The 24,789-nt window shown below is 42.9% G+C and overlaps 2 protein-coding genes across 2 annotated transcripts in view; one reads left to right on the top strand and one right to left on the bottom strand.

Moving 5' to 3' along the window:
- The window catches only part of abcg4a (ATP-binding cassette, sub-family G (WHITE), member 4a), a 28,792-nt gene extending 11,928 nt beyond the window's left edge, over positions 1–16,864 (bottom strand). The window contains exons 1-3 of the mRNA XM_048237713.1: positions 16,079–16,864; positions 15,686–15,968; positions 6,558–6,810 (exon numbers count right to left, since the gene is read on the bottom strand). Of these exons, the coding sequence (XP_048093670.1) occupies positions 6,558–6,801 (244 nt within the window). The 5' untranslated portion in view covers positions 6,802–6,810; positions 15,686–15,968; positions 16,079–16,864. The remainder of the gene's footprint in view (positions 1–6,557; positions 6,811–15,685; positions 15,969–16,078) is intronic.
- A 1,334-nt stretch (positions 16,865–18,198) lies between these two features.
- tcnba (transcobalamin beta a) lies at positions 18,199–19,779 on the top strand. The gene is made up of 4 exons (XM_048268488.1): positions 18,199–18,419; positions 18,752–18,896; positions 19,103–19,236; positions 19,594–19,779. The coding sequence occupies exons 1-4, from the start codon at positions 18,347–18,349 to the stop codon at positions 19,653–19,655; spliced, it is 414 nt and encodes a 137-aa protein (XP_048124445.1). The 5' UTR covers positions 18,199–18,346; the 3' UTR covers positions 19,656–19,779.
- The last annotated feature ends 5,010 nt before the right edge of the window (positions 19,780–24,789 follow it).

Genomic DNA, 24,789 nt, shown 5'->3' with positions numbered 1-24,789 from the left:
ATTAAGTTCCAATATCATGTCTGCATAGAGCGGGGGTACAACATGTGCTGTATACAGCATATGGAAATGCAACTTTAAAAACATCTCTCCAATATGGTGCACCTGTGACTGTTGCCTGAACTTATACACAGATTATGTGACTCAGAGACTAGCGGAGGCAAACATTCAATGAGGGTAACATTATAAATAAATGAGAGAATCTTGACCAAGGTCCGTGGAAAACAGCAGTGGCAACGGATGAGTGGGGATGAGAGAGGAGCTCGAGAGCTGAGCTACCGAGGAGCTGCAGGGGAGCAGTGTGGACACAAGACAGGCAGAGTGCTAGGTGAAGGAAAGGATTAATACAGAGACTGGAATGCAGAATCTCCCGGGAACTGTGTGGGGGAGCTGATGACAAGATTTAAACAACTATAGCCAATGTCATCTGCATCAGAGAAAAATTAGCTCTTCTCCGTTGAATGAGAAACAGCCTTCAGTGTGTTATACCTAAAAATGACATCCTTTTGACATCTCGTGACTATATCTGGTGAGAATGTTGCTTATTGTCGAGCTGAATCATTCCATATATCACAGTTCTCAAAAATTTCTGAGTCTTTAGAAATAACCCCCACATTTGCACTGCAACACATGCAAGCCTATTTCTGTACGCTGGTAAGACGGGACTCCTTTTCTTTCACTCTGATACAGTATATTGACTTTTTCAGGGGGGATCCTCTCCTTCTTGCATTGAAGCAGTCTGGAGAAAGGGAGAGAGAGAGAAAGAAAGAGAGAGAGAGAGAGAGAGATGGAGAGAAGGGTGGGTGGGAGGCGGGTATCTCAGGTTCCTTAATTAGACACTCTTCTGTCGGCCTGCCAGCACCTCCTCATAATGGCCATTAGCTCTCGGTTCTTGAAGCTCTCATCTCCCTTCCTCCTCCTCCGCTGTCTCTTGAACGCCCCTCACCGTGCGGCGATGCCTCCATCCAGCACTGAGATAGACAAGGGCGCGGCCTCGCTCATAAGAGCCCATGCGCTGCGTTACATACTGATGAATCACCCCCCTGGGAGGCGCGTGGCGCATACTGATGACATGGGCCCCTGCACTGCCACTCTTGCATTCGGATGCGTCCCCATCAGATAAGCCCAAGTTAAATCAGTGTCTCATGCTGATGATGCAAGCTTGCCATGGTCTGTGTGAAAGTCACACATGACGAGCAGCGCTTATGTCACCCACTCCTAAAAATACACCACCCAAAGTGATCCTTCAAGGCAACTGTTGATTTGAAGCGTCAGTGGGTGATTTGCTCCACTGCAGAAGACCCGGTCATGACGGGAGGTTAGTCCATGGTGGATATCTAGAACTTTCTGTCACCATAAGACAGGGATAAGAGAGAGAGAGAGAGTACAAGTCTACAAAGGGGACATAGACATCTGGACATCTGTGGTCAAGAGCTCTAGCACAGCCTCAACACAGTGGCACCCACTGTAGACAAAGATGGTGATATACACAAACCCAATAACTTGCAATCACCCTTGTATCTCCATCATCGCTGAGAAAGCTCAGTGGAATATAATGCGCTCATTTTTGCTGAATGGTGTGAAGTCAGCATATTGTGTGTCATGTCTGTGCATCTGCAAGCGAAGCCCATTTTTACAATTTACAAAACCACAATAAATGCTCTGGACTCTGAGGAAGACACAGTAGTGTCGAAACGTCAGTCAAGTGTTTGTTTGCACTGAAATAAAAAACTGCAAGCTATCAGTGTGCTCCAGCTTCCTCTCTTCACGAGAAGTGCTTCTTATTGGTGGACTTTAAGATGCATTAAACTGGTTTCTATCTGAAGCACATCAGTCTGATGAAAAAGTAGACCTGAGAGGACTGGTGGAAACAAGAGCGAAATAAGACGGGCCATTTTTCAACTGCAATGACATATCTGTCAGAAAGCATTAATGTAACTCTTAATGGAACCACATTCAATCAGAGTACAGCAGGTCAGTCAAGAGAAGATTTGATTTGGCTTTGTATTAAGAAATACATTCTTTGTATTCAATGGCAAGGTGACCAGTGGGGAAGATATCACATGAAATGCCTTACACATCTCTCCCATGAGGATCAGTTTTGTGAAATATCGGTTACTAAAAGCCTTTCGTTATTACGAATAACATACTCAACGCTCTAATTTAAAAGGCTTAGGTGGTAGTAGCCCAGAAGGCCCATAATACATTAAAATGGCAGAGAGGACAGTAGAGGGGTGAGCTGGGAAGGGGGAGAGACTTCCCGCTTGCCTCATGACATAAAGCCTCTCTTTCTTTATCCGTCTCTCTCTCTCTCTCTCTCTCTCTCTCTCTCTCTCTCTCTCTCTCCCACACACACACGTAATGGTTCTTCCTTCACCCTGAGTCAGAGGCTCGAACGAGAGTGAGCCATTAAAGCTGCTCCGGAGATTTATACCCCGGCACGTGACGCTCAGCCGAGGAGCCCCCCCGTTCCTGCTGACACTGTGTCCCCCATTCAGGAGCCGCGGGGTCAGGGAGACGGGGGTGTGACGTGGACGAGCATGTGAGGTGGAGGTGGAGGTGGAGGTTGGGCGAGGGGTGTAGGGAGATACTTCAGAGCTTCCCTGGGCTATCGACCTTTATTTCCTCTCAATCTTTCATTCCATGCACGTCACACTCTTGTCCACTGATCAGAATCAAACTCCATTTGGAACAGGATGTATTGCTACTACTGATATAGGGAGGCTAACCTACAGTGGCAAGGTTTGCGTTGTACCTTGAATGAGAGTAACTTTAGATAAAAGCATTTGTGAAATGAATGAATGCAAATAGATGTAAGAGACAGACATACTGTATGTATAGCTCTCTGAATGAGCTACATGTATCTATCTACACATCGGAACAACCCAAAACAAACCTGCAGATTGGCATAAAGGCAACATGCTGTAACAGATGCAGAGTTAAGGGCAAAAATGTACCACCCCTTCCCCCCACCCCTCCCCTGACCGCCCCCTACGCCCCCCACTTTTCCCATATCTCCTTCCTTCTGGTCTGACGCTGCATACGTGGCAGTTAAAGATCTCCATCATAGATCTCCCCACCTTTGCAAAATTCGCCTTGGAGCATGTCGTCACCGCTAAACGCCACCTCTGGAGCAGAGTGAGCCTCTCTGTGCATTCCTCATCTCTCACCACAGCGCTGGTCTCTCTCCAACCCCCCCCTCTCTCTTTCTTTTTTCGACCTCACCCTGGACCCACTTGTTCTCTCACTGAGGAGACAAGACCAGGCAGAGCCCCGGCGTTTTACCTATGGTACATTCCGAAGTCTGTGACATCCACCCTCTCCTAGTTCCTGCCGGTGACAGATACATGGCATACAGGCCCTCCAGGTATGGAGAGACAGTCGCCTGCCTGTTTTTTTCTTTTGTCAAAATGTCAAGTACCTGTTCGCAGAGAGAGCCCCTGTCTGCTTGTTTCTGGGGGCTGTCTGCCTACTCATCTGGAATGAATAACAGTGAACTGGGGAGGGGGGAAAAATCTATAAAAAGCTCTCCCACTCGCCAGGTGGCAAGACAACAACACATCGCTCATCCGTGAGACCAAAACAAACAAACAAACCAAACAAAAACAACAGCAACAACAAAACAAACAGAGCATAAAGCGCAGTGTCATGAAAGGCACTCAGTCCATTTATTAATTAGGTGGAGAGGGCACGAGATGGGACTTAGTATTTCATGAGCGGCTCGGCCCAGAGAATGCCCCGAACGCTCCATCCAACTCCTTAGCCTCCGCCACAGAGACCCGGTAGCAGACAGCAGAGCCTCGGGCCCGGGCCTGACTGCTGAATTATTTACTACGTCTAAAATCTGCTGAGCACAGCAGACCCAGGGCCAAGCCCAGCAAGAGCACAGGCACCGCTGTGCGCGAGTGTGTGTGTGTGTGTGTGTGTGTGTGTGTGTGTGTGTGTGTGTGTGTGTGCCCTATGAGTGGGTGGGGGTGGGTCAGGCCAGGGAGAGAAGGAGACACAGCGTGAGAGAGAGAGAGCGAGAGAGGGTTTCTGGATGTGAGAAATACGACCAAAATCATTGCAACTATTGATTCCAACAGAGCGACAGGGCTAACATTTCCTTTGCAGCGTGTCACAGAGACAAGATTTCCAAACGCCCACTCCTCTCCCGACATCGAGCATCAGCTCTCGCTAGCGCAGTGCAGGTTCATGCCAGAAAATATCAAAGGATTATTCATTATCTTGTGAGTGTGTGCCTGCTGTGCGTAAGTGTCTGTAGAGAGGGACAGTGTGTGTGGTGTGTGGTGTGTGTGTGGTGTGTGTGTGTGTGTGTGTGTGTGTGTGTGTGTGTGTGTGTGAGTCAGAGTGATTGAGAGAGATGACGGATACAAATGACAGTGCTGAGACTCTGAACTTCCTTTGTTATTTCTCGTGAGATATTTTCAATGAAATCTTGTTGTGATGAGGTGACATTGAGCCTTTCCCTTGTTTCTCTTGTGTAAGACGAGAGACAGACAGGAACAAAAAGGTGTACAGCACAAGTGTGACATCCAACATCCAACAGCTAACACGATTTGCTTGCAATAACAACCGTCACTCTCTAGCATACGGGGAGGTTAAGCCAACTAAAATTGTGTGCAGGCACAATTACAGTGATGGGGGTTGAAGAAAATAATAACGAAGCAATAATCTTAAACTAAAACTAGTCATATTCCAAAACGTTAAACTCTAACTTAAGTCTTCAGTGGGCAAAACTCCACTGGTGTACAGCATAAGTGTGATGTCCAATATTGATGTCCAATATTATCTGATTGCAATATAACACAACTGGTTACAATATAACAGTAACCAGAGCAGCATATAGAGAGAGTTTGGCCAACTAGGGAATCGAATGGTCTGAGCTATCCTGTTATGCGATTGGTTCCGAGGTGGTCATTTGGTTCATGGACGCCATGTTAGATACCAACATTCATCAGATCCCCATTAGTGCAGACAATACGGTAAAAAATATAATAAATTGTTACAAAATAACATAAATTATTGACAAAATGCCCAACTGTTGCGCGTCTGGCTGCAGTGCAAGTCCGGGAAGCGGGAAACAATTGTTCCCCCGTGACCCAAAAAGGACAAAAATATGGGAGCAGAAGGTCAAAAGAACTGGAGGGCAAATATTCAATTACTCAATATTGTGTGAGGTAAATGCCAATTTCTCTCTTCAACTTATGATGAAAAATTACATTGGAAGAATATTATAACACCATCATTAATGTATACCATGCTTATTGGCCTAGGTCCAATCACTAGCGATCAGATCATCGGAATCACATAACGTCTTAGGCTATGTTATGGGAAGGGCTTATTGATAATGATAATAGCCTACTGATAATGCAATTAAAGTTACAGTTGCAATTTTTGCCATTGAGTAAGTTTAACCTGTCCTTGGCGATGGATGACCTATGAAAGGTTACGTCAGGACTTGGGAGACTGAAGAGGAAAAGAAAGGTAAACACTGCTCTGAGACTGATTAGGCCACGTGGTCACTCATTTTTCAGGCACATTTAAAGGTGCTCTAAGTGATGCCATGCGTTTTTTAGGCTAAAACATTTTATGTCACTTACTACAAACATCACCTAACCCAGGGGTTCCCAAACTTTTCCACGACAAGGCCCCCCAAATACCACTAGGTTCTGGCCAAGAACCCCCTTGATGTGTTATTAAACCCATCGACAATACTACAGCAAATGTAAAAATACACTAAGCTAATCCTAATAATTATTTTAGCCACAAGCACTTCACGATGGAGCATACAGTCTGTAAATTGTATTTGGGGCTTTCTGCTATATGAGAGCTATCACTCTACTATTATTCCCAGTCATTATCATGGGAAATATAATGTTCAGATATGCCTCACATTATTATAATGGAATTGTATAACAACCCTCATAGTAATAGGTATATTTTAAATTTTTCAGATGTATTTATTTGTTGCTTTTATTTTTCCTTCCAACTTGCTGAGGCCCCTCTGGCACCCCCACGGCCCCCACTTTGAAAACCACTGACCTAACCAACCGCTAGCTGTCTGTGTCCTGAATACACTGTAAAAAAAACGTGATCTCTGTGGACAACCTGGGCAAACCTAGCCCATGAAAACATAACAAACTGTTCCAGCAAATCACAGACGAGATGCCCGTTTAGGAGAGTTTCAATTGCACTGGAGCAGCACGGGAGGGAGGGGGAGGAAGTAGCGAGCGAGCTCTCTGTTTTGTTTGAAAGTCAACAGAAGTGACGTTGCCCAGCATCGCTTAGAGCACCTTTAAAATATAGAGGGTAAATATACACTGCAATATTTCTGTAAGGGCCTTTTACATGTTGACAAACGTTGATGATAGTAGTATTTATATGCCTGTTAATGGTAAATATAAGCCATTTAGCATATGCTACATATCATAGCATATTCACCCCATAGGGTCACACTGTAGTATATTCTGACGTTGGTCTCCAACATGGCGCCCATGATTTGAGTTGGTCAAACTCTCTTTCTATATGGCTCTGACAGAGACCAGTGTCCAGCGTACCTCTCCTCCTCCAGCAGGGGCCCTCGCGGATGATGTAGGAGAGCTCCTTGAACTCCAGGTCCACGGCGGAGCGTCGGGGCAGGTGGGAGAAGCGCTGGGCCTCGGTGATGTGGTTCTCCACCTTCTTCAGGTGTGTGAGCAGGGCAGCGTCCGTCGGCGCAGCAGGCGGCAGCGCTCCAGCCGGCTTATTGGTCTCCACCATGGGGATGGAGACGGCGACCGCATCCCCAGGCCTCTCCGCCATGCCGGCAGTCTGGAGAGAGAAAAAGGGAGACAGAGAGAGAGTGAGGAGGAGGGAGAGATAGTGAGAGAAGGGGAGAGAGAGTGAGAGAGAAGACAGAGAGAGGGAGACAGAAGACAGAGGGAGGGAGAGATTTTAACATTCAGTCCAGCACTCCACCTCAGGCTCACTGTGCAACATTTTAAAACAGAATAAAAAGGCATGCCCAAACAGGACACAGAATATACTGTATCACATTTGAGTTTTTTTTATTATTTAAATGGAGCTCTGAGTATTGTTTTTTTGTTGTTTTATTACTTTTATCCATATGAGTCAACATTTCTGTTTTTAACATTTCTATTTCCCTGTGAGCACAGCACATGGGTGAGAGGGGAGATAATGGTGCCTGTGAATGGAGGCTCGTATGGGACATTTGCCAAGAAGATTCAAGGATGAATTGAATCAAAGGCCGACACTGCTTTTGCTGCTCAATTGCGCCTTTCTGAAGAGACAGGTGGGAGGCTGCACTATGAAGAGAACCTTAGCATGCTGTTCTTGCACAGCTTTCAAGCTATAGTGATTACTGTCACTATACAGACATTCTGCACTGGAGAGCAACGGTGAGGCTTTTGTTATATGAGATACAACACATTTTATAGTTTGTTCAGTTTGACACAATTCAGTGTAATGTCATCACATCTTCTTTACCTGCTGCTGATTTCCTTTGGCTAATACAATGTGTTTCAATCCCATGGTTGGTTTTCAGAAGGTCTTCTTCTGGATTGACAAATGCTTCTCCAATGGCTCTAATGCTGCCCCTTTACATTCTCATCATCATGACAAAACAACGTCTTTTGGAATACCACACAACCACACAACCACACAATAAATCTACAGTACAAAAGAATCTACAGTACTTGCACAATAAAAAGGTAAAGACTGATGAGGACTGATTGTAATGCCATGTCTTTGATTTCAACTGTTCTTCCTAACCCAGGAAAGTCTCAGGTAATATGGCTATCCTTTGCTAAATGGCAAAACCTCCTATGCAATGCCTCTAGACCTTTTATATCATTATTATTATTTATACATTCCCCTTCTTCTTTTCTTTCTATTTATTATTATTATTATTATTATTATTACTATTATTATTATTATTATTTGCCTTTTGTATCTTTTATTGTTCTTGTTTTGTTATTTTGATTATTGTTGTTGTATGTTTTGTAACTCAGGGCATTGCTGTAAAAGAGCTTGATGCTCAGTCAATTTCTCCCTGAATAAAAAACGGTTGATGATTACAGAAATATTGTTTGGAAATACCATGCAACTGATCTATCTAACTGATCTATTGTCTACTCTGGTAGAATAGTTTTGTAGCATATCCTTTGGCTTCTCCATATCCACCTAGTGCTGCCATTTCTTTATATGCTTCTATCTTAACAACCTGTCTTGCTGGCTTTGAAAGGGAAGATGAATAATTAAGCATTCTGCAGGCCTGTTATCTTGCTAAGGGCTACAGTAGATAAGGTCTAGAGGACCTCGAGATTCACAAAGAGCAAAGAGGCTTAACTATAGTTAAGGATACTCTCCTTATCTCTTGAAAAATAAATAAATACATGCATTATTTACACAAAATCCTGTTGGTGTCTTGTAAATGGTTCAACTGCTGAAAGAATTAGATTTCACGGCTATTTGTACCTAAATACAATCAGAAATAATTGTCTCGGCCCATTGAATTACCTGGTATTTGAATGACACTTCAGAAAGCAGAATAGAGAGCAATCCAGGTAAACATTCCATCAGAAATGAACATTCCATAATCAAGTTTGAGAGAACGTACCATGAGAACATGCAAATACAAATTCCACTCTGCCAAGAAGAATCCCTCGCTTGATGCCTGAGATTAGGAGAGTCCTTGAGTCTGGAGTGCAATCTATTTTAAGAATGAGCAATTTAGCTGCGTATCACATATGGATGTCTGCTCTATCTTTTCCTCCACTGCCACTGGAGTTGAACAAGGGCCAATCATTCCAGGAACCTTCAGAGGTAGACAGCCCACAAATGCCACAGGGATATGAATCACCTGAGAGGTGGGGCCTTCCTCAGAGCCCCACGCATAGTCTCTCATGGGGCCCAACATGACTGCCCACTCCCCCTAGTCAAACTGGTGGCCTTTGTGTTGCTCTGAGTTATGGTGTTTGAGAGAACTTGCCCTCAATTCAGACACACACACACACACACACACACACAGACACACACAGACACACACACACACACACACACACACACACACACACACACACACACACACACACACACACACACTATAGGCTACAGCAGACACCCAGTGCATTGGGGGTGATCTCAATGAGCATCACAGGATACATCAGTGGAGGGAGAATCGGTTGTCAGATGCAGAGGATGAGTCATTGTCTTATATCACCGAAAATGTTGCTGCTACAAAACAGCAACCCCCCTCTCTCGCCCGCCTAGCCCGGCTAGGAGTAAACTACAGAGCTGGATTCGGATGCGGAATATTAAAGCATGGTCTCTGTATCGGCCCTGGGTCTTTAGCCACTGAGGGCAGGTATGCGTGAGGCAGCCGTGATCTGATTGTAGAGGCCAGACATGCAGAGTGCATATCAACTTACGTCCCAGAGGAGGCATGCTGGGGATACTGCTGATTCACAGGAACATTCCAGATAAGAGAAAATACATAATGGCTCATGTACACACACACGGGTGCGTACGTACACCAGTACTCTCACACACACACACACACACACACACACACACACACACACACACACACACACACACACACACAAATCCTCTGCGGACAGCGACCAGCACATAAGAAGCTCAGATTCTGCCTGAAGCAAAGGCATTTAAAGGCCACCAATGTGACAAAATCCTGACCCAAATATAACAACAAATCCCAGGCTAGATGTTGCCAACAGAATGAAATTGCACTACAGTCAGTATGAGTGTATTATCAAGTCATGCCGTTACGCTTGACTGCACGCATTTGACACTTAACAATACTGTCAAAGACTTCACAGCTCCTGGTAAATAGCACAATGTAAATAAATATAACAGAACTGAAATTATTTTCATGGTGAAGCTTGACAATTTTTTAATTTCCCAAATTACGCTTTAGTTCATTGGTCCTGTTTTTGTGCTCATAGTGCAGTGTAGGAGCAGCAGTAACAAAACCACCATCAACAAGTCACAACTAAACTATAAACATGAAAAGTAGCCTAGAGCGTGTTATTATGTGAAAAATGGAATCATCATGCGCAATCCTGAATACTGTCAACTCCGGATGTTTCTCTAAACCCTGGATTCCCATCCTGCGCAACCTGAATGGGCTGCACGTCAACAGAGTCGACTCCATTTTAACAGCAGAGAGTGTCTTTTTTTTTCAGACTGCACTTCAAGTCCATTAGGAACATCCTCTCCAATCTACGCACCTTGTGATGTCTAATAGAATGGCAACATGATCTGTGATCTTTTGCTCAGGAAGCCAGTAGACCAAACAACACAGTGACTCCTAGTCCTGGGCAGTACAGTCGTAGAAAAGAGCTGACCACACGCAACAGGGGGGCACCTTGTTAAGTCACATGAGAGCAGAGTAAAGACACTATGGGGCAGAGACACTATGGGGCACTATGGGGCAGAGACACTATGGGGCAGAGACACTATGGGGCACTATGGGGCAGAGACAGTATGGGGCAGAGACACTATGGGGCACTATGGTGCAGAGACACTATGGGGCAGTTTGTGTCTGGCCCCTATTGATTGACTTCCCATTAGTGGATTTCCATTACTGCTCTGCCTGGGGGGGCTCCAGAATGCAGCATTTGAAATGCTGTGAAATCTTTCGTGGTAGGCCCCTCACTACCCCACCACCACCACCTCCACCACCCTCCTCCACCCGCCTCCACGTCTTGTTTCCTGCACAATGGCGACAAACAAGGCCATTTTGCTGACAGACGATGTCTTCTATGGCCGTGTTGCATGTGATAGTAGCAGACACGGGACAAAATAATACACAAACTCCTCTTTGACTGAGATCAACACCTGTGTTGACGTGTCTTAATAACAGAGAGGTGAGCGACTTGACCTCTCTAGCTTCTAATGTCATCCACTTCATGAAATGAGAGGCTTATGAGAGCAAGTCGTGGTGAAGCCTCCCAGAAGCCAAAGCAATTTCATTCCTGAATGGTGTTACGACCCTGTGGTCGTATACAGTACATATATAAAATATCTGTTCCTTGTGGCTTGTGGCTTCCTTGTTCATTTTTGTCTTGCAGATTGCCTCTTTGCCAGTTTGCTGATTGCCAGTGCAGCTTAATTGACCAATCCAAGTCATTAGATGTTTCAGGCTGCTGGCCCTTTAAAAGTTCAGCCATGACGTCAGCAGGGGCGCGCTCTTCTGACTTTCTTTGAGACGCCTGCCACGCCACCTTCGGGCCCAGCCTCGTGCCAGAGTTGTTTTTTGTTCTGCCGCTTCGGCCACTCCCGGGGTGAGAGGCCGGGAAGTGAACTGCGGCCTGTTCAGGCCTACTTTGGAGGCCTGCTGATTTTTCCTTTGTTTGCTGTACTTTTTCGTTAACCTTAAAATTGAGCCTTAGTTCCCTAACTTATAGTATTTTTGTTATTAATAAATATAATTAACTTTATATCTTTTGTCTGCCCGTTATTGCTCTTTGTTATTCCCCTAAGCCCTAGACAAGGGACATAACGGTTTATTAAAGACATTTGTCTACAAACCCAAAATCTCTAAAACTCTCCAAACCAGAGTTCTTTGAATACAATATGAGGTCATACACAGGTAGCCTATTTAAAGTAAAAGACACTTCCACCATCTTCTTGTACATTAGGAGGCAAATGGCCAAAATCTGTGAGGCTTATTCACACTGGAACAAACCTGAAATGAAAAGAGCTCCAAATTGAGATGTACAGATAGGGATGACTCTCACGCCATTAAAGAAGATGAAAGCAGAGACATACTCCTAGCAGTCACAGTGGCCCAATGGCCTCAGTCTTCCTGCAAAGGAAGGAAACAGAATCTATTTCTTTATGGCAGGGGTCTCAAACACCCGGCCCGCGTCCTGCCCAATTCCGGCCCGCGACGTATGACAAAATAATAATGTAATCCGGCCCTTGAGGCTATTAAACAACGATACTGATTAAAATAGACGATAGATCCAGGTACGGTGACAAATCTCATTTGTAGGCCTACTCTGCTCCACTATGTGCAAGACATCCATAGCTTGATTCAAACCCAAAATCGCTGCGCAAAGTTTTCAGGAAATACTTGTATTACACGGGAGAAACACAAAGACGTGCACATGTAATGACGCGGAAGCGATGCAGGCCATAGTGTTGCAGAAATTAAGCAGAAATAGGCCTACACCAAATCACGTGCGATGAAGTCTTAGGTAAGCTATGTTATTCACCTATTCTAATTCTGAAGGAGAATATCCTTTTGGAGATTATGATTGATCGTCTATGACAGTGATAGTCACGGTGCGTCTGTGAATGGAGGTGCGTGTATACAACGGTGTCCACTAAGCATACCATGCTTGTTTCGACCCTCTGCCCAACATAGCTTGGAGGTTGCAGTGGTAATCGTGATGATAGTGTCCGTAATGGATGTGGTACAGACAGCAGGGCTAGTAGAAATAGGGCTCTGAAAGAACTACAAAGTCACCCGCAATATGATCACGAACTTCTGGGTACTGCAGATTACCCTTGATAGGAACTGTTTGACCAGAATACTTTATTGTAGGCCTATATTGTAGTAATCTATTGCTAAACCACAACATATTAGGTGTTGGTATACATCTTAGGTGTTTTCCTGTTAATTTGTTATGTGGGTAATATGAAAAAAGGAAAGTAAACCTGCTTAAATATGTTCATCCAGTATTTACTGAAAGGTGCATAATTTGAGGTGCTTGCCATCCAGTGACAAATTACATGGGTAAATTTACCCCCTTCATAAACTTTTGTTTTACTCAAAGATATTTACATTTACAGTAGGACTTCATCTCTGACCACTTTCAAGCCATGGCCTTTTGAAATTTTGATATAAAAATCCAATGGTGTTGCTTTCTGAACCCTGATGCCTAGTTTGCCAGGTTTAAAAAAGTTATGAGAGGAAATATTTTTATTTGGTGTGAAACACACACACATACCTGTTTTTATGTTTTTCATTTATTTTATAATTTGTATTAATATTTATTTTATCATTATTTTATTTATAAGCTAAGGTTGCTAGCACAGGTGTCTAAAACTAGATAAAAACACTTGCACTTTCTGTTTGCAGTTTTGTGTGGTATTTGAAAAAAAGAACATTGCATTTTCAGAAATAGCCGGCCCTCCAATCAGATGACGTTGGCAGAATTGGCCCCCAGCTCATTTGAGTTTGAGACCCCTGCTTTATGGCCACAACATCCTTAACATCCATCAGGAAACAGCCGAAAGCTCTCCAGTTTTCAGGATTCTTCCATAGAAAACACTCTTTACTGTTAGCAAAAGAGTTGAGCATTTAGCAATGGTATATGCGCACACAGATGATTTTCCACACCCACACCCCACACAACTGCATCTGACAAACTATGATGGAAAATACAGATTAGTGCAGAGGAGACACAACCTCCTTAAACTAGAGGACAGATTATCACTGAGCAATGCATAGAGAGACCTTTCATATCAGTGCCATTCTCCTTATTAGAGGTAAACTCCATATAGAATCAAAAGCATCAGTGAATCAAAAGCATCAGTCAAAGTCATAAAAGTCTGATGTGTGCCTTAATGAATCATCTGCGTAAAGACCGATTGGGACGCTGGGACCTCCAGAGTGACGCTTGGGAAGGAAATGAATTAACCTTACATTTGAATGGACCCCACCCCCACCCCAAGGCTGGACAATCTGTTTAATTTCTACAGCTGATAACTGCACACTTCCTCCTTCAAGGAGGCACGGAGGCAAACACCCTCCCACCATGCTAGGACATACGCTGTGATAGGACATACGCTGTTTCTGTGCACAGTGTTCCTCAATCATCAATGTGGTTCAGGCCCTGTCCTGTTAGGAATCTTGTCATTTGACAAATAGGCCCAATAGAAAATTACTGTCCAATCTGTCAGTGTTCTCACTTTCACAGCTACACTGAACGTAGAGTAAAACAGCCAGAGAGAGAGAGAGAGAGAGAGAGAGGAGGGAGAGAATAAGATGTCGGGAACTGAGATGGTGTCAGAAAAACATGGAGTAAAAGCAGCTTGCAAAACAACGAAAGTAAAATCTATAAAGAGACCAGCATAAATAGACCATGACCAGTAAGTATAAGTATAGTATAAGTATATATACTCTTTTGATCCCGTGAGGGAAATTTGGTCTCTGCATTTATCCCAATCCGTGAATTAGTGAAACACACACAGCACACAGTGTACACACAGTGAGGTGAAGCACACACTAATCCCGGTGCAGTGAGCTGCCTGCATCAACGGCGGCGCTCGGGGAGCAGTGAGGGGTTAGGTGCCTTGCTCAAGTAGCCGTGCCTACTGGTCGGGGTTCGAACCGGCAACCCTCCGGTTACAGGTCCGAAGACGAAGTGCAAACCAGTAGGCCACGGCTGCCCCAATAGGAAGGGCAGTGATGTTATTTCCAACAGTGAACCACCACTAGTCACTTTTTAAGGCAGTAAATTATTTCAAATGTGCCTCCGACTTTTTGTTGATTGCTCCCTTTTTATAAGTGGTTTAGGGTAAAAGTGTCAGCTAAATACTACATGTAAATGTAATGACGGAATTCAGTCCAGTTCAGTTCCGTTTGATTTAAAAGCTCAAACAACAACCATGCTTAGAACATCCTGATGGGTCCTTGGGAAAGATGAAAGATATCTGAAAATGCTGAATTATCTTTTCTTAAATCACATTCCAGGACATTATGATGAAACAGGAATAATACAGTCTGATATTACTTTTCAGCAACCAGAAATCTAACATGAAATGAAATCCAACATTATTTGACAGCGAGAACTCGAAGGGATGCAGCAGAACTGGTAAAGTAATGGAAACAGGGGACTTAGAGTGTTTACAGCCAAGCATTCAGAAATCCCCCTCCTATTCCTGAGGTGCCTATGGTGCACTGCCTATGTACACATAGTAGAAGATGAATGGAAATGGTTGTGTAAGTTATAGAAAACACCAGAATGTAGGAAAAGTGCAGATGCAGATATGCAATACTTAAATTGATTACTACTGTGCCCCCTCTATTTATCTATCTCTCTGACACACACAAAATGAGAGCTTGATTTTCAGATTTTTCCTACTAGAACTTCATAGGTCTATTTTCCCAGACAGATTCAACTACAGCATTTTTTGGTGTGCGAGGGAGTGTCTCAGAATTGCCTATGGACAAATGTGTTGGATAGATATGGAAATGTGCTTAATAAGGATATTCCTGGCCTACAATAACACAATTTCATACTGTCACAAAAGATGGAAAGATTGCTGCTTTTTAAAATGGTATTCCAAATGGTCAATGGATTTACTCTACACACACATACTCACACAGTAAAAGTAAACCTATGTTATTTTCAGATTGGCCTGCTACAAAAACAATGTGGGATTTTAGTTGTATTTTGTCCATTTCCGGACCACAAATAAAATATATTAAACCTCTTATACAAATGGATTATGAAATGTCCATTGTAATCAGATGTATCTGATGTATTTTCTCTAAACTTCACCCCTTGAGGTGGCCGTTTTACTATGGGTTAGGCTATCTAAAGGTAGCCCACCACTACCGACCACACACACACACACACACAGTCTGCATATATATCTGTCAACAAATAGATGTGTAATGGCGTCAAGATAAAAGAAAACATCTTACTTTTATATGATTAGAAATTCAGATGACAGTAGTTCTGGACCACTTCTGTACACCGTTTTTCAGGGCGACGTCCGTTTCATCTTTAGGCTAAAATCACCCAATAATTCAGCAACAGGAGAAGGGCCCAGAACCGTGGCTTGTAAAATGATGTGCACAGAGTGTCAGTGTCCATTGAACGCACAATCCCGTTTAACAACGAAGGAGCCGTTTTCCTCCGGGAAATCTCCTGTTCCAAGGGGCATAGCGTCCATAAAAATTACAATAATTCCAGAAGAATGAACCCCTGTCCGAAACAAGTATGACAGTTATTATTTAGAATTATTTAACAAATGAAGCATCCTAATTGCCGAGTTCATTTAGGACTGGTTCAAATAGGACTCTAAAATCACTTACATGCAGGATCCAATTGTCTAGTTTCGGTCCCGTGTTCCCATGTTGACGACCAGTCTCCTCTTTTCCTGTCATGCACCGCAGTAGTTCGATAGCACGCAGTGCCGTTTCACCGGTCAGTGCATCTCTGACACGCCCGCCGGTCTGGGTATGGGGCGTTACTGTAGGGTTTCGTTAGAAAGATGGTCCGCATACCCGAGTTGAATGAGCACAATGAAAAGAAAATGGGTAAACAGTGCCTTATTCTCGCATCATACGGAACATTCATGCGCAAGTCTGTCTGTTAATGTTAATTATGCTGTGTTCGCCACCAACTCCACACTGCCATGGACCACGTCTGTGAGAGATTTGGCAACATGCCAACACATCATCTCTGAGGAGGCTAGGATCTTAAGTTTAAGTTCTCCCTGATTCTCACATGCTTGAGGGCTGGTCCAGTCACAATGACCTCCCCCAGAAATTACATCACTATGCCTACCATGAACTCACAGGGTGGTCCGTGCTATACATGAGACAGGGGCTTCACTGTGTAGCCTGAAATATGCTTACAGCTTCTTGCGCAAAATATTTTTGGCAAGTGGTCGTGTGATGCGCACGGCATTACGAGCTCTTTAGTACGTCGGAATTTGAAAACACTCAGGATAATTATCTGCTGTGTTTGTCATACCAATACCCATTGCCTAAAATCTAGATTGCACAAAGACGTTTATTTTAAAGGGCTGTCTCTTTAAAATCCGCACCTGCGCATCCGGTGCTGCTGATGCTGCAGTGCCCGGGTTATTTTCGGTGAAATTGTCGGGGTTACTAGCGTTCATACGACGCCCTACATCATCCATGAAGCAAAATAAAAAATCTTGATTTTACACGTTCTGTTTATTCTCATGTCTCTTTCCATTCCATTTCAGAAAGCCAAAAAAAGCATCAATGAAGCAATGAACAATAAACAATGAGACTGCCACTGATGGCACACAACTAGGGCTGCTAAAAATGTAAACAAAGAAATTGACCTGCTTATACTGCTGTGGTGCACAGTGTGCAAGAAAATGCTACAGTATAGCACAGAATAAAGGAAATGGCATAACAAAGAAGCGCTCACGTAGCCTATGTAGCTTAGTGTCCTTTCAACTTACAGCAGCCTATATCCTAAGCTAGCCTAGCAGTAGTCCATGCAGCAAACAATGATGCAGCCATGGTGTCGTGGGACAGACTCTCTAAAGTCAAGTCAGCTGGAAATATGAAAGAAGTGTGATATCTCTCAAAGGTCTCATCACAGCCTTTTACCTTTTTTGGGGAATATCTTCTTTTGTCAAGTTAAAACCACATGTGATTGCAGGGAACAGAACATTGGATTCAATGTTCTTCTAATGCTAGACTGGCTGTCACTCTTGCCTGTTCTATGAATAGTGCAATTCTAGCGGCGCCCAGTGGCCATGTAGACAAGAAAGCCCTGTCCTGCATGTTAAAACTATAAACATTGCGATATTTACATTTTTAGCTGTGACTGTACAATGGTCATGTGGTTTTGCAAAACCATGATATATCAAACTGCAACATCTTTTCTACCATTCTTTTATACTGTTGAAGGCAGTAGGCTGTGGTCATTTTCACATATTGTACACATCCACACAAATCCTAAAAAAGACATAATGTTCCATGCTAATCAAGCATCAGTTTTTGAGTCAAGTGTTCAAACTCTTCTCATTTTGTTAAATACAGCGGCCCTAAACATAGTCAGGTTTATCTAAAGGTGCGGCCTGCGAGGGGTCATGTAGTTCACCTTTTCATGTTGTGTTTGTCTCCACCTATATATTTCCAGCTAAGTATCACTGAGTAATGGGTGAACTTTCTGCATGTTTCACACTCTATTGTGCACAGACAAGTCTTATTTTATTCTCAAGAGAACATTAGGTCAGAAGGCCAAGGTAGATGATCAAAGCACTAAGCCGCGGCACACAGCGTTTGTTTACCCTCAGCTCTGAAGAAGGCGTTATAAAAGCTAAACGAGGAAAAAAAGGGGAGGCACAAGATCAAAGGAATACATTCATCTTGTTTCAATCTCTCTAATAGTTGTCTAATATTCTTGGAAAGTTCTTTGCTGCATTTCAAAACTTTGCACAAGGATCCAGCTTGTATTGATTACTTGACAAACACTGATTGAGTGGTAGGCTACATTGTTATGGGCAGGGCAGCAGTTTATAAACGAGAGAGCACTCTGTGGATGTAGATGCAGGGGGAGAGCACAGGTGAGCTGAGCTCCTACGGCGGTGCAGAATGGCTCTGAGACTCGACTCTGCTCTCTGCTGGGTAGTTCTGGTGCAGCTGCTCGGTCTGCAGATCCTGGCAGGTGAGTGATTGCTGCTGATGCCAAACATCTCACTCTCCTGCTTTATAAATATCATACGGGCTGGCAAGCTCAAGAATGTGTGAGGTTTGGTACACAGGCAAATGATGATCTAAGTATAACAGTGTGAAAAGTATCAAAACCAGTAATCATGGTGATGAAATTAAGTATGAATTTTGGTGTCAGTCTTACAGTGTTGTGTACCAAAAAAACACTACATGTATTGTTTGAACCTTTATTTAGCACCCAGTAACTTCTAGTTGGTAACATTTGGTCTACTCTCCCTCTCATCCTCTATTCACTAATTGGGTTGACCTTCCACCTTTCTCATTAAGAGCCCTTGAAGGAGGCACCAGTTAGTCTCTCTGTGGTCAGCGATGTCTCCAACGAGGCTCCACAGCTTTACCACACCTCAGCTCTGCCCCGTGGTTCGCTCCTGGGGGCTTTGAAAAGACTACAGGACGCAAACAGTGATTTCAAGTAGGTCTCTTACAGCTATAGGACACGTTACATAAGACGTCGCAGACTGGACTGGACTTAAATTGGAAATATGATTCTATAGTTACCTTGTATACTTTTTCTAGTATCACCAGATAGGACTATTGCTTATGATCACGACAGCAACAGTATTGACAGTAATGATAAAAGATTTTTACTCTTTAGCATTTTTGCCTCAATGTCTACAGATTTACTGGGACGGAGGATCCTGACTATGGTTTTTACCTGGAAAGCGTGAACGGTGTGGCTGGAAGTGAATCTGACCACACCTACTGGCAAATACTGACCGATGTCCATGGAAGCCCGACCCCTATAGATGTTGGTCAGTAGCCTACCTTGAGATCCATTGTTTAGACAACTAAAGAATATCTATTCTCTGATGAGGTAAAGGTAAATGTAGATATGGCTTACAGCAAAATCTCTGTTTTGCTGTATATTATCTTGGGGTTAATGTCTGTAGTGTATAGTGTCTTGGGGTTAATGTCTGTAGCGTATAGTATCTTAAGGCTAATGTCTGTTGCGTATAGTGGTTAATGTCTGTAGCATATAGTATCATACGTAATGTGAAAACATAGAATAGGTATCTTTGCTGTGAAAATTGATGTATTTTATCTCTAGTGATGCCATACTATTATTTTATATAATATTATGCAATTTAATGTATTTATTTTTTCTGCAGGAGTTGGTTGCTATACCCCAAAACCTTATGAACATATCATTCTGAAGTTAACAACTTGGTGAACAAGAAGTATGAGATGACTCAATAAGTGATAGCCTATTCAAATTAACGTCCTGCTTACTATAAATAAAAGTGATTGAAAAACAAATGCATCATTACTGAATAAAAGCCAATTGTGCAGTGTCATTGAATCTTGTGTCATGCTGTGTGAAGTGAAATAGGCCTGGTTGTTGACTGACCACTGTGAGAAAATCACTACCTTTTTTAGAATTTAATACATTTCCTGTGCATGTCTGAAATTACTTCCTTTCAATCATTGTGAAACAAAGAGACTTTGTGACAAAACATGTCAACAAACATTCCAAGATATAAATTGATATGGAGGTATTGAAAGACTTTGGAACGGTGTGTGCATGCAGGTTTCACATTGTGAATAGAATTTAAAACCTTTTTTAATCCCTCACATCTTGTGCAGCACACAAAATATAAGAGTGATAGAAAATACGTTTTCTGCTTCGACAACATTACTGTACAGTATAACCATATCTGTCTTGTGTAATGAGATTAATAGATCAGTTTCTATTATTTGTCTATTTTTGCATTCAAAAACAAATAGTGAATTCATATATTACTTGTTCATTCATCTGCACCTTCTAGCTTACCTCTGCATCTCAGTCACAGTGCTGGGCCCCAACAGCTGAAGTGCTCCTCCTGAGACCTTATCCTAGAGTTGGATGACTGTCAAAGTGCTTCTTTGGACCCACATTTTAAAATGCAAATGACGGTTTTGAGGTTTTTGAGGGCCAAAAGTGGCAAACGTGTGCTTTATGAACATAAATGTTGTTCACTCACTTTTAAAAGTTGAGAATTCTAAAGTTTATAACTTGGAATGCAATTGAGATGTCTTAGCACCTGGTTTTAAAGGTGACATTGTCATTGTTGGAAAGATTCCCAGGGCACACAGGATTGAGGAACACGGAAGTGCGTATAAAGGAACTATGTAATGTAATGGGAGCTGATAGAAGAACTTTTGACCATGTCTCAATGACAGGTCGCAATGACACTTCCTTACCAACATGTACTTAAGATACACTTGCAAGTGAACAACCTGCACAATTGGGTACTGGGGCACAAATTCACACACAGAATGGCTCTGAGACTCTTCAATGTTATCTGCTTTGTAGTTCTGTTGCAGCTGGGACTCCAGATTACCGCTGGTGAGTAAAATCCTGGATACTGGCGTGTGGGCAGAATGTGTATTTCAGCTATTATTCATTAATTTATGTTAAAAGTAGGGCTGTCAATCGAATAAAAAATGTAATCGAATTAATTACATACTCTGTGATTAATTCATCTAAATTATTCACATATCATTTTTGCTGTGATAGTATTTTAAATATTTAAATTCAAATGAATCATTGAATAATCAGCATTAGTGACATTAAAGTTTAAAAACTCTTTTATTATTATTTTCACTGTTCAAAAAATGGCCATAATAATCTATGATATGACCTAATTTGCTGAGGAAATAAATTCAAAAGTGCTTCAGGAAGAAGTTTTTTTTCACATACAAGGCATTTCAGGCCACAGATATAACCTAGGGGACACAATGAAAATAAATGAACAGTTCCGACTTTAGAGTTGACGAACTCTGGTGATATGCAAATTCCTTGCTGCAGACATTGCAGAGGACTTTATTTTAATCAACACTCTATTTTTACCAACACCATCAGGCCGTTTTTTAAAAGTAAATGTTCCAATCAATGATCTAGGCAGCAGGCTTGTGCAAAATTCCAGAATTGAATTGAAACTGGCTCTTAAATTCCAAATCAATTCTTGAATTTTACTTGCATTTCAATTGTGGTAGCAAACAGGAAGCAGAATTACAATTCGAATTGTGCACAACCCTGCTAGGCAGCACATTTTCTGATCTCTCCTTCATTTTACAGTCTAATGATTACTGACTTGAACGGCTCGGGGTCAAAGGTCATATGGAATTGATTAATCTGCTCTTTTTTTTAATCAGTTATTTTTTCTCAAATTAATTAATCGAAATGAATCAGTTATTTTGACAGCTCTAGTTAAAAGTGTATTTTTAAAAGTGTTTTATCGACAATTTTGTCAACGCTAATTTAAGGTGAAAACATTGTTTCATTACATGCTTAATATGTTAATGAAAAGTAATGTCTTCAGACCCAGTACTTAACCTTATAGGCTGTCAAAACATTTCTTTGATGACTTCTCCTGATGTTTTTTAAAGATCCTTTGCAGGGGGTACTAATCAGACTCTCTGTCATAAATCACATCAACCAGCAACCTCCACAAGAGTACAATGCTATAGCCAAGCAAGGCGGTGTGCTCCTGGGTGCCATGAGAAGACTACAGCTAACTAACCCGGACTTCAAGTAAGCATCCCAGCCAACATGTATATCTGGGGCCCACATGGGTTTTACATGGGCTACATGGGTACCAGGTGGGCATGGGCTAGAGGTGGGCATTTGTCAAGGGGCCCATATGGGTTAGCCAAGAAGGGCCCATGTGGGCTAACCCATGTGGGCTACCCATGTAGGTCCTGGTTGGGTGAATAGTGGGAAAGCATTTATATGGGCTCGGCATGGGCAACACAACTGGGTCCCAGGAGGGATTACCACTTGGGTTAGACATTGTCTAACCCATGTGGGCTTCCGATATGAGTCCTACTATGGTCTGTAATGGGAATCCCATATATGGGCTCAGAATGGGCAACACATATGGGCCCCATTGGTATTTAATGTTTGGGTTAAATATGGGCAAACCGGGATAAACCCATGTGGGCTCCCCATGTTGGTGCCATGTGGGTCCTTAATGGGAAATCAACAATTGGGTTCAGTCTGGGCAACACATATGGAGCCCATTAGGGTCAACCACTCGGGTTGGATATGGGCAAACCGGGAAAAACCCATGTGGGCAATTCATATGGGTCCCAAATGGGTAATTAATGTGAAACCAATATATGGGCTCAGAATGGGCAACACATATGAAGCCCATTAGGGTAAACCACTCGGGTTGGATATAGGCCAACCTGGACAAACCCATGTGGGCAATAAATATGGGTCCTAGATGGGTAATTCATGTGAACCCAATATATGGTCTCAGAATGGGCAACACAAATGGGGCCCAGTTGTACTTAATGTTTGGGTTAGACATGGGCAAACTGGGATAAACCCATGTGGGCTCCCTATGTTGGTGTCATGTGGGTCCTTAATGGGAAATCAACAATTGGGTTCAGTCTGGGAAACACATATGGGGCCCATTAGGGTTAGCCACTCAGGTTGGATATGGGCAAACCTAGACAATATCACGTGGACAGTTAATTTGGGCCCTACATGGGTAATTAATGTGAAACCAATTTATGGTCTTAGAATGGGCAACACATATGGATCCCATTTGGGTAAACCACTCGGGTTGGATATGGGCAAACCTGGACAAACCCACGTGGGCAATCCATATGGGTCCTAGATGGGTAATTAATGTGAAACCAATATATGGTCTCAGAATGGGCAACACAAATGGGGCCCAGTTGTACTTAATGTTTGGGTTAGACATGGGCAAACTGGGATAAACCCATGTGGGCTCCCTATGTTGGTGTCATGTGGGTCCTTAATGGGAAATCAACAATTGGGTTCAGTCTGGGAAACACATATGGGGCCCATTAGGGTTAGCCACTCAGGTTGGATATGGGCAAACCTAGACAATATCACGTGGGCAGTTCGTTTGGGCCCTACATGGGTAATTAATGTGAAACCAATTTATGGTCTTAGAATGGGCAACACATATGGATCCCATTTGGGTAAACCACTCGGGTTGGATATGGGCCAACCTGGAGAAACCCACGTGGGCAATCCATATGGGTCCTAGATGGGTAATTAATGTGAAACCAATATATGGTCTCAGAATGGGCAACACAAATGGGGCCCAGTTGTACTTAATGTTTGGGTTAGGTATGGGCAAACTGGGATAAACCCATGTGGGCTCCCTATGTTGGTGTCATGTGGGTCATTAATGGGAAATCAACAATTGGGTTCAGACTGGGAAACACACATGGGGCCCATTAGGGTTAGCCATTCGGGTTGGATATGGGCAAACCTGGACAATATCACGTGGGCAGTTTGTTTGGGCCCTACATGGGTAATTAATGTGAAACCAATATATGGGCTCAAAATGGGCAACACATATGGATCCCATTTGGTTTAACCACTCCGGTTGGATATGGGCAAACCTGGATAAACCCACGTGGGCAATCCATATGGGTCTCAAATGGGTAACTAATGTGAAACCAATATATGGGCTCAGAATGGGCAACGCATATGGGGCCCATTTCTATTTAATGTTTGGGTTAGACCTGGGCAAACTGGGATAAACCCATGTGGGCTTCCCATGTTGGTGCCATGTGGGTCATTAATGGGAAATCAACAATTGGGTTCAGACTGGGCAACACATATGGGGCCCATTAGGGTTAGCCACTCGGGTTGGATATGGGCAAACCTGAACAAACCCACGTGGGCAATCCATATAGGTCCTAAACGGGTAATTAATGTGAAATGCATAGGCTCAGAATGGGCAACACTTATGAGGCCAATTTGAATTTACCACCCAGGTCGGACATGGGCAAACACTCAGATAGAAAAAAAAAAACATTTGGCCTAAATGCGTAGGTCATATGTGGGGCACATTGGGGCTTTCATTGAATGGGTCAGTACTTTACATGTTCTTTTTGGAAATCCAAGCATGGAGTATATGGGCAGAGTGATTTGGACTCCTTACAGGAAATAATTATATGAAGTTCCATTGACTTGAATAGGATTTTCCAGCCTTTTATGGTGAAATATTCTTTAAATAATAATGAAGGCTGAAATCCGTTTTGTGTTGGAGTCCAGTTCGCCCTTTCAGGACTTATTTTCTGGATAATGACCGGAATTATGTCATTATCCCTTACTCAATACATGTAGTCAGCACAATGGGCCCATGTAGGTGTACCATTGTAGTTTAAAATGGGCATATACCCAGGCAAATTCATATGGATTGACTACAAGGGTGTTAAGTAGGACACAAATGGACAATAGTTCTGGCAATGAGCAATATGCAATGTTTAGTGTCATTGGGACAGGGTCTTTAAAAGAATTGCACAAAGGAGGCTAACTATGTAATGTAGACAAA

The sequence above is a fragment of the Alosa alosa genome, chromosome 2 (assembly GCF_017589495.1).
Source record: "Alosa alosa isolate M-15738 ecotype Scorff River chromosome 2, AALO_Geno_1.1, whole genome shotgun sequence".
NCBI classification, from domain to species: domain Eukaryota; kingdom Metazoa; phylum Chordata; class Actinopteri; order Clupeiformes; family Clupeidae; genus Alosa; species Alosa alosa.
This window is presented reverse-complemented; position numbering and strand designations above follow the sequence as displayed.